Source organism: Salminus brasiliensis, chromosome 13 (assembly GCF_030463535.1).
Source record: "Salminus brasiliensis chromosome 13, fSalBra1.hap2, whole genome shotgun sequence".
Lineage (NCBI taxonomy): Eukaryota > Metazoa > Chordata > Actinopteri > Characiformes > Bryconidae > Salminus > Salminus brasiliensis.
The window spans coordinates 38244515-38253551 of record NC_132890.1 but is presented as its reverse complement, the minus strand read 5'-3'; the positions used below and the strand labels follow the sequence as shown (position 1 = coordinate 38253551).

At 42.7% G+C, this 9037-nt stretch overlaps 1 protein-coding gene across 1 annotated transcript; it reads left to right on the top strand.

Annotated features, from left to right (window-relative positions):
• Nucleotides 1-5313: 5313 nt before the first annotated feature.
• psmd8 (proteasome 26S subunit, non-ATPase 8) lies at nucleotides 5314-9020 on the top strand. Its single transcript, XM_072694943.1, has 7 exons — nucleotides 5314-5457; nucleotides 6306-6378; nucleotides 6461-6563; nucleotides 6724-6889; nucleotides 6996-7096; nucleotides 7844-7955; nucleotides 8165-9020. Exons 1-7 carry the CDS (start codon nucleotides 5347-5349, stop codon nucleotides 8300-8302), a joined length of 804 nt encoding a protein of 267 aa, XP_072551044.1. The 5' UTR covers nucleotides 5314-5346; the 3' UTR covers nucleotides 8303-9020.
• The last annotated feature ends 17 nt before the right edge of the window (nucleotides 9021-9037 follow it).

Genomic DNA, 9037 nt, shown 5'->3' with positions numbered 1-9037 from the left:
GCTTGATTGGCTTCTTTTAGTCTCCATTTTAACAAACAAGAGCGAGCCCGGCCTGACGGGGCGCGAGGGACGGGGGTTTAAAGGGGGCGTGTCTTGTCCTTTTGTTTATGCCCTGTGATAGGTCGAGTTTGAAGTTGTGTACAGTTTGGGTGTGGCTTCGAAGAGTTTATTTTGGCACAAGGCTTCAAAAAATGCAACACATCAGTGATGGAGCTTTCTAGTGATTCGGATCAGTCGACTCACCGATAAGAGTCGACTCTTTCAGCTCCCGAGCGGTGGCTGATTCAGTAGAACTGCTGGTTTCAGTTCTGAATAAAACCTTCTTCTCCTTCCTAATGAACTAAATAAGACACGATTTCATTCGTTTATTTAAATAATCACAGAATTAGAAAGACACTACAGTGAGAGGAAAGCAGCAAAGGCAAAAGAGCCATGGTTCTGTGTAGCTAGAACAGTGACAGGGGCTAAGAGGGTTCTTGCTGGGATTACAGTCAGACTGCTGAGGTACGATGGGGGGCATGTGAAGACTTCACCCAGAGGTCACCCAGACTCCACACATCTGCACATGTGATTTCCATCCTCCAGCACTCCTGACCCAGCGTGTTCCTCGAGTTAACGAGTTAAATCGGGAGTGCCAGGTGAACACAGGGCCTGAGGATGACCTTCTCTGGATTAACCCTCAGAGACTCACTGTTACACAAGCCTGGTCCTGGAGTACTCCCTGCACACTCACTCAGCTCAGGGAGGGGTTGTTAGTGGGTTTGAGCTGGATTTCCCAAAAGCTTCTGATTTGTAAATGACCAAGTGAGCATCACACTGTCTGTACCAGGTAATCCTATGCTGCCTTCGAGTTCTGCTCAGAAACGGAGCTTAATGTACTAAACAAAGACCAAACACCTGTCACTGATTACTGCTCATAATTACTCTCCACTGCTCTGTACCTCGGAGCAGTAACGCGTGAGAGAGGTGTGGTGTTCGTAGGCGGTGCACGTACAATGTACCCAGAGGGTGAGCAGTGGGTGAGCAGAGGGTGAGCAGTGGGTGAGCAGAGGGTGAGCAGAGGGTGAGCAGTGGGTGAGCAGAGGGTGAGCAGTGGGTGAACAGAGGGTGAGCAGAGGGTGAGCAGTGGGTGAGCAGAGGGTGAGCAGTGGGTGAGCAGTGGGTGAGCAGAGGGTGAGCAGAGGGTGAGCAGTGGGTGAGCAGAGGGTGAGCAGTGGGTGAGCAGAGGGTGAGCAGTGGGTGAACAGTGGGTGAACAGTGGGTGAACAGAGGGTGAGCAGAGGGTGAGCAGTGGATGAACAGTGGGTGAACAGTGGGTGAACAGAGGGTGAGCAGAGGGTGAGCAGTGGGTGAGCAGTGGGTGAGCAGAGGGTGAGCAGAGGGTGAGCAGTGGGTGAGCAGAGGGTGAGCAGTGGGTGAACAGTGGGTGAACAGTGGGTGAACAGAGGGTGAGCAGAGGGTGAGCAGTGGGTGAGCAGTGGGTGAGCAGAGGGTGAGCAGTGGTTACTTCTAATAAGAAACACCAGCAGCATGTAGTCTCCTTATCAGGTTTAAGTGTGGATGAAGGTAAAGCCATTTAAAAGATTTTAGACTGTAGTGTTGCCAAAATACAAAAGGTCTACCATACAGGCACGCCCCCAAATCAGAGAGTCTGGGTTTCCCTCTAGGTAGTAAATACAGCTTTGTGGTGGTGTTCATGAGGCACGTTCTTCTCATAAATGCAGTATTTCTTCATGACTTGAAGGAAATGGGGGACCAAGCCTGCCAAAAAAAAAACAAAAACAAAACAAATGAATAATTAATAAAAGTAAAAATAAAAATACAAAAACTCTAATTATTTTATCTATGTTTTGTCATATTAATTTATTTATGGTTTTATGACCTATATTAATTAATTGTTATTTTTATATTTTTTTCTTTGTTTCTGCTTTTAATATTCTTCTTTTTTTTTTGGCAGACTTGGTTTTCCATAGGACCAGGACTGGGAAACGCTGATTTAAACACTCTATTTATGCCAACTTTGGACTAAATGTCTAAAGACTAAAACTACATCTCCCAACAGTCCACACTCTCAGCTGCATCTACATATCTGCATGGTTACGTCATCAGGCAACCCCAGGTGAGATAGGAAAGGAAGGTTCCTTTAGCCGTTCAGAAACAGCCTTGAGTTTAACAGCGCTCCCAAGTTGAACACCCAGCTGGTCTTCTAGTGACACCTTCATTCTGTGCTCTGTCTACCAAATAAATGCACTTTAGGACAAATGTTTTGGGATAACAAGTATTGGGACACCTGCTCATTCATATGTATTCTGAAATCAGGGATATTAAAAAGAGTTGATCTTGTTTTTGTTTGAGTAACTGTCTCTACTGTGCAGAGAAGGTCTTCTACTAGATCCCCAACTCATCCCAAAAGTACTGGATGGAGCTCCTCCACCATCATTCCAGAGAACACAGTTCCTCCACTGCTCCACAGCTCCTCAATGCTGGGGGGCTTTATACCCCTCTAGCCCACGCCTGGCAGGTGCTGATCTGCTCCAGAGAGTCCTATTCTATTGGCAGTACTTCTTCTCTACTGCTGTGTGAGTGCAACCTGTTCCTGAATCTTTTTGAAAGCTTTTGTAAAAAAGGCCACCGTAAGTGTTCAGTGTTTCCAGGTTTTAGCCGTGTTCATACTGTGGCTCCATTTACTGTATTAATTCTATGGCTGGCTGAATGAACCCTGAGCTGGGTGGAGAGTTCCTGAATATATGTCATCAGTCTTCAGGCCTAGAAATCATCATGTGTACAGAAATGAACTTCCCTCTGAAACCCTGGAGTCCCTGAGTCTGACCATTTACTGGTCCAGGAGCCATGTTTGGAAATAGAGACTAAGCAGCACCTGTATTTGGGTAGAACTTTGAAGGCTGTTGAGTCTTGCAGAACCAGAATGATCACTGATCTTCAGGTGGACACAACACGCTAGTTTTACTTGTATTGCTTTCAGTATTTCTGTCATATTTATTAATACAGATGTGTTATTGTTGCTGTGTGGAGAACCTTGCACCACCACTGTCACCTTACAGCACCAGGTAATGATCCGGCTCTGTTCGATCTGAATCAGATGTTTCAGGACAGTTTTTTTTTCATAATGAATAAACTTAGTCCAGAATTACTTACATTTCAATTCAATTCAATTCAATTCAGCGTTATTGTGATTATACTGATACAGGGTTTTACAGTACAAACAAACACTGCCGAACAGATAGGAAATAAGAAATAAGATAAGATAATCTTTTATTAGTCCAGTGGGGAAATTCAGTGTCACAGCAGCAAAGGAGTAGCAAGACACTCAGTTACAAAAAATAGATGAATTAGCAAAATATATACACTATATAATACAATTACCATATAATAAAAGTCTTAAACTCTGCAGAACAATATTATTTACAGATTATTTAGATATTATTGCACACTGACCCTTAAAAGTACATTGGAATGTTACACTGAAGGAGCTCTATTTCCTATACGTGGGTAGAGCTTAAGGTGTGTGTGTGTGTGTGTGTGTGTGTGGGGGGTATATATAATAATATATAATTCTATAATAGTGCAGGACAATAGACAGAACACGAGACAGAGCGCAGAGACAAACATATATAAATACGTTCAGGTGTGTGAATGAAGGCTGGGTGATTTAGGCCCGGACTCAGTTCCTACTGTAGAGCAGGTCAGGAGTGTGAGCTGAGGCAGATCGGTCAGCAGCTCCTACATTAACAGATGAGCACAGTGCAGGGATTAGGAGCAGCTCCAGTTCAGTCCAGACCTCTTATCTCCTGTAAAAGTTGTTTGTCAGTTGATTTTGGAGACCAGAAATAATCATCAAGTATCAAAAGAACAGAACATGTATCTATTGATCCATGTATTCATTCATTTATCTAATCAAACACTGGTTCATGATCAGAACATGCTGATCAGTCCACCGCTGAGGGCTGACAGCTGTTTACAGAGAGCTGAGGGTTGTGTGGCGTGACCGTCATTAACACAGGAGGGATGACCCTAAGCTGAGGTCAGCTCCACCACAGATGCGAGAGGTGAGGAGACCGGTCACTGGGTGAGCTAGGAATGAATGGGCGCTAAAGCTCAACATGGCGTCTGTTTACGGGTAAAGCCCCGCCCTTCAACAAAAAGGGCCAATCAGCTTGCAGGTAGCGCCGCGAGCGGAGGAGGCTCTACACTATTGCGGCGCGGGGGGGGGAAGCCCGCCCTGAGTTTGGAGATCTGCGCAAGCGCAGTAGCCAGAACACGCGAAAGCCCCAGCTCGTATTGAGCAGTGCTGCTTTACTCATCAGCCTGTCAGGGGCTTCATCTGAGCTTCAAGCGGTAACCTGACCCTCAGTTTCCAGTGGTTTGATGGCCCCGAGTGAACAGACCTTCCTTTAGGGACGAGCTCTGGTTCTTTATCAACACATATATATATATATATATATATATATATATATATATATATATATATATATCCCCTTACTCTCAGTTAATTGGGTTAATATTTTGGATAAATAAAAGTGCAGCAACTACTTTATCATGAAATCTATATAAGATAAGATAAGATAGTCCTTTGTTAGTCCCGCAGTGGGGAAATTCAGTGTCACAGCAGAAAAGGATAGCAGGACACTCAGTTACAAAAATTTAGATAAATCATTTACACTATAAACACAATATAAATAAGAATTAAAAAATCAATAAACAATATTATTTACAGCAAAAGACTCTTAAACAGCAAAAGACTCATGTATATAGCTATGTATCCCCATTCTGAAATAGTATAGATATTTGTTTGTGTTATTATTATTATGTTATGTCTATTATTATTATTATATATATTATAATATATATTATATTATATATACATTATGTTATATTATATATTGAACATTTCTGACTCAAACAGAACATTTCGATATTAATAATGATGTAATATTACTTTGTCATCCAGGAATATTTCATATTCATAAGTCAAGCTCATTTAAATTTTCTGTTTTGATAAAAGTCCCTTTCTCCTTCTGTAGATACCATATCAAAACTTATGAACAGTAACGTACTAAATTCATTCATTATATTTAAAAAAAAAAAAAAACAAAGAAGCCACCACTCTCAGTTAAGAGAGAGAGAGGGTCTAAGTCGTTATTTGAGGCGGTTTTCGGGCTGTTCTCGTTATCATGAGATGCTTAGAGAGGACTTTTATTCCCGGCTGTTTGTGAACGAGCGGCGCCGTCTGTCGGTGTCGATGACTTGTATCCATAGCAACAGCATTTCACGACAGCTACAGGCCGTATTCGCGTCCACCGGTGTCGTACGTTTTGCAGAATCACCATGGCGTCTGTGCTGAAGGAGACCGCGGGGCTGTACGAGACTCTGAAAGCCGAGTGGAATAAGAAGAACCCCAGCCTCAACAAGTGCGGAGAGATCCTCAGCAAACTCAAGGTGCTGCGTATAGGGTTGTGTCCAACGGCCGCCGGGAGTCTGCCTGAGGACTGGAGGAGCGGAGTGAGCGGGCTAGCGTTAGCGGGCTAGCGTTAGCGTTAGCGGGTTAGCGGGCTAGCTAGCTCCCCCACTACAGCCGACTGTCAGGCAGCCCCGCTGTTTATCAGCCGCCAGCACAGCTTATATTAAGAGACTTACTCAGATGCAATAATGGTGCTACTGTGTGTGTTTTACTACCATGCTGAGGAAGAGGAGGAGGAGGAGGAGGAGGAGGAGGTCTTAGCAGTTGGGCTAGCAGTTGGGCTAGCTGTTGGGCTAGCTGTTGGGCTAGCAGTTGGGCTAGCTGTTGGGCTAGCAGTTGGGCTAGCTGGGTGATTTGCTGATCTTCAGATCACTCAGATCTTTCCGTCCTGCTGGATTCTGTGTGAAATGTGACTCAGAACCGAGTCGTCCGATAAACCCATCGATCAGTACACTGTGTTTCTCTGCGGTTATTAATACACCATCTGCCCCATGTGCAGCTCTCTGAAGCTCAGCTGAGCTCGGAAACTCATTCCTGCCCCTTAAACTAAAGTCCCGCACCTAATTAGTCCTTTCATCATCAGGAGAATCACTTCCTCATTATTTCTTGATAGTTTGACATGCTGAGACTTTATTCTGAGGTGCTGTGTTATTGTCTTTGTTGTCATTATTTTGACATAATTTTTCAATATTTGGAGATGCTCATTATTTTGCAATAGTTGTATTTTTCTGGTGATACTAAGTCATTATTTTTAGATGATTCATCAGAGGTTTCCTTGTTATTTTGATTTGCAAAATCTTAAGATATCGTAATCGTTGATTTTCAGATTTCTCTCTTGGAACTCAATTTCTTACCAACCACTGGGACCAAACTCACCAAACAGCAGCTTATCTTAGCCCGTGAGTATGCTTGTAAACATTGTGAGTTGATATTCAGAATGATTACAGATGCATTTGTACATCTGACTGTTTTGTTTTGCAGGAGATGTGCTGGAGATTGGGGCCTTGTGGAGCATCCTGAAGAAAGACATCCCCTCCTTTGAACGATACATGGCTCAGCTGAAGTGTTACTACTTTGATTACAAGTAATACTGTCATGTCAAATCCCTTACCATTAAAATCTGCATTTGTAAATTAGTGGAACTAATTTAGAGTTTCTTGTTGGTTCATAACTCTTCTTCTCGTCTTTTTTGTTTGTTTGTTTGTTTGTTTGTTTGTTTTTTAAAACAATATAACCTTAAACAGGGATGAGTTACCAGAGTCGGCCTACATGCATCAGCTACTGGGTCTAAACCTGCTGTTCCTGCTGTCCCAGAACAGAGTGTCTGAGTTTCACACAGAACTGGAGAGACTCAGCGCTAAAGACATCCAGACCAACGTCTACATTAGACACCCGGTTTCATTAGAGCAGGTGAGGGGGACGTGTCAGTACATAGATTATTGTGGTCAGGTTCTGCGATTGCTCAAATAAACTCTATGGTCTGTGATTGATTGTATCTGTGTTTTTTTTACTCCAGTATCTGATGGAAGGAAGTTACAACAAGGTCTTTCTTGCAAAAGGAAATATCCCTGCTGAGAGCTACACTTTCTTCATAGACATTCTTCTTGATACAATCCGGTAAGATTTTTATTTTAATTTTTTGCGGTACTACAAACATTCTCATGTCAAGTTGGGTATTTGTAGGCTTAATCTAAACAAAATATATATAATAATATACAAAAGTTTACGACTTTGGTTTTTGAGCTCCAGTCCTGGGACTGCACTGTCCTACAGTTTGTGCTATCTCCTGCACCAGCACACCTGATCCAGATTATCATGTAGATATCTGCAAGCTAGGTCTGGTGTGTTGGGGATAGAAGAGTACCTGAAACTGGAAGTGGCTTCCCAGGACTGGAGTTAAAACCCACTGATCCTTTAACACACAGCATTACATTTAGGCTACTTTGGCTTTGGCTCTCCAGTGCACAAACTAAAGATGCAGATTTATTTTTATTTTATTTACACCAGACATGGCTTCATCAACTTTGTTTGGGAAAGGGGGACACAGTGTGTGTGTGGGTGGGTTTTTTTTGTTGTTTTTTTCCCCTTCCTTTCCCCACAGCTCCCAACAAACCTGAAATAATACTAATGGAATAATAATTATAGTAATAATTGATCAGATGTTTTCTAGCAAAAAAGCACCAAAAATATGCAGAGAACATAGTTCCAATATCTTTAATAGGAACAGTGCTGCAGAAGCAGGGGGATTGCATACACTTTAATATAATTGGCAAATTGTGTGGTTAATCAAATTGTACATGTATTTATAAAATGTCAGTAGATGTTTCTATATTCATCATAGGTCTTTAACTTTTCCTTTTTTAGTGATGAGATTGCAGGATGCATAGAGAAGGCATACGAGCAGATCCAGTTCAACGAGGCCACCAGGGTGCTTTTCTTCTCCTCACCGAAAAAGATGACAGAATATGCCAAGAAAGTAAGCACACAGGATATTTCCTCATGAATCTGCCCTCATACTGTGGATGGATTACGGGGTTCATCAGATTGACCAATTTACTAGTGTTTAACTTAAGTAATGTTTAAGTAAATGACAGTAAAGTGGCTCAAGGTGTTTTATTTGTAAACGCTGCTTGTGTAAGTGTAACAGGGGGACTTCACAGTGACCCTTGTGTTGTCTCCCTGTAGAGAGGCTGGACGCAGAGCCCTGATGGTTACTACTCCTTCAGCTCCCAGCAACAGCGGACAGAGGAAGTGACCATCCCCTCCACAGAGCTGGCCAAGCAAGTCATTGAATATGCAAGACAGCTTGAGATGATTGTGTAGTCCAGCGACCGATGAGCCCCATTCCCCACCCCTCAACACACACACATTCTTTTTATGTACACACAATAATCCATTTGGGCTGCTGCCACATATACACACACCCCTCCCCGAGTGAAATTTAGACGGTGGTGCTCACACACAGACGAGGCTTTCTTTTCCACAGTGTATGGTTGTCAAAACTGTTGTCATTTATTATACACTCGTGCCTGCATGACCTGTGGAGGGACGTTTTGGTTGGCCTGTGAGTGTGAGGCTGAGCTGAATGATGTACAATGCAACATTTTCAATAAAGGCAGAGATTTATCAGCGAGAATCGAGTACAGTAACGACACGTCTGGGTTGACGGCTCATTGTCTACATGCTGGCGTCTGTTTTGGTTTGAGGACTTTTGTTTCACTATATTGATCAGTGAAAGTAAATCTGAAGGGAGCATGGTTCTGATTAATGTTTGCAAGTTTGGATTTTGTCAGAAGCCAAAAACTCATTGACCTGTTTGTTGGAGTGTTTGCAGAATTACTGCACTTTCAGATGCCCCTGCCTCGTATCCTAGCAACTAAAAAGAGGGTTGCTGTGAAAGTTGCGGGTGTTTTTTAATTGGTCATTTTTTGCACCCATTAATGAACTGAACTCCAGTTAATAAAAATGCAGCTGTTTAGTTCTGCAAGTGTCACAAACATTTGTGATAATTCCTAAGAATAAATGTTCTTTTTTGACCCTACACAGGTTTGTTTGTTT

Excerpts from the sequence above, each read along its gene's own strand:
- psmd8 (XM_072694943.1), top strand. The coding sequence starts at position 5,347 with ATGGCGTCTGTGCTGAAGGAGACCGCGGGGCTGTACGAGACTCTGAAA. Across the intron at positions 6,564-6,723 it reads TGTTACTACTTTGATTACAA|GGATGAGTTACCAGAGTCGG; the intron begins GTAATACTGTCA and ends AACCTTAAACAG. Across the intron at positions 7,097-7,843 it reads ATTCTTCTTGATACAATCCG|TGATGAGATTGCAGGATGCA; the intron begins GTAAGATTTTTA and ends TTCCTTTTTTAG.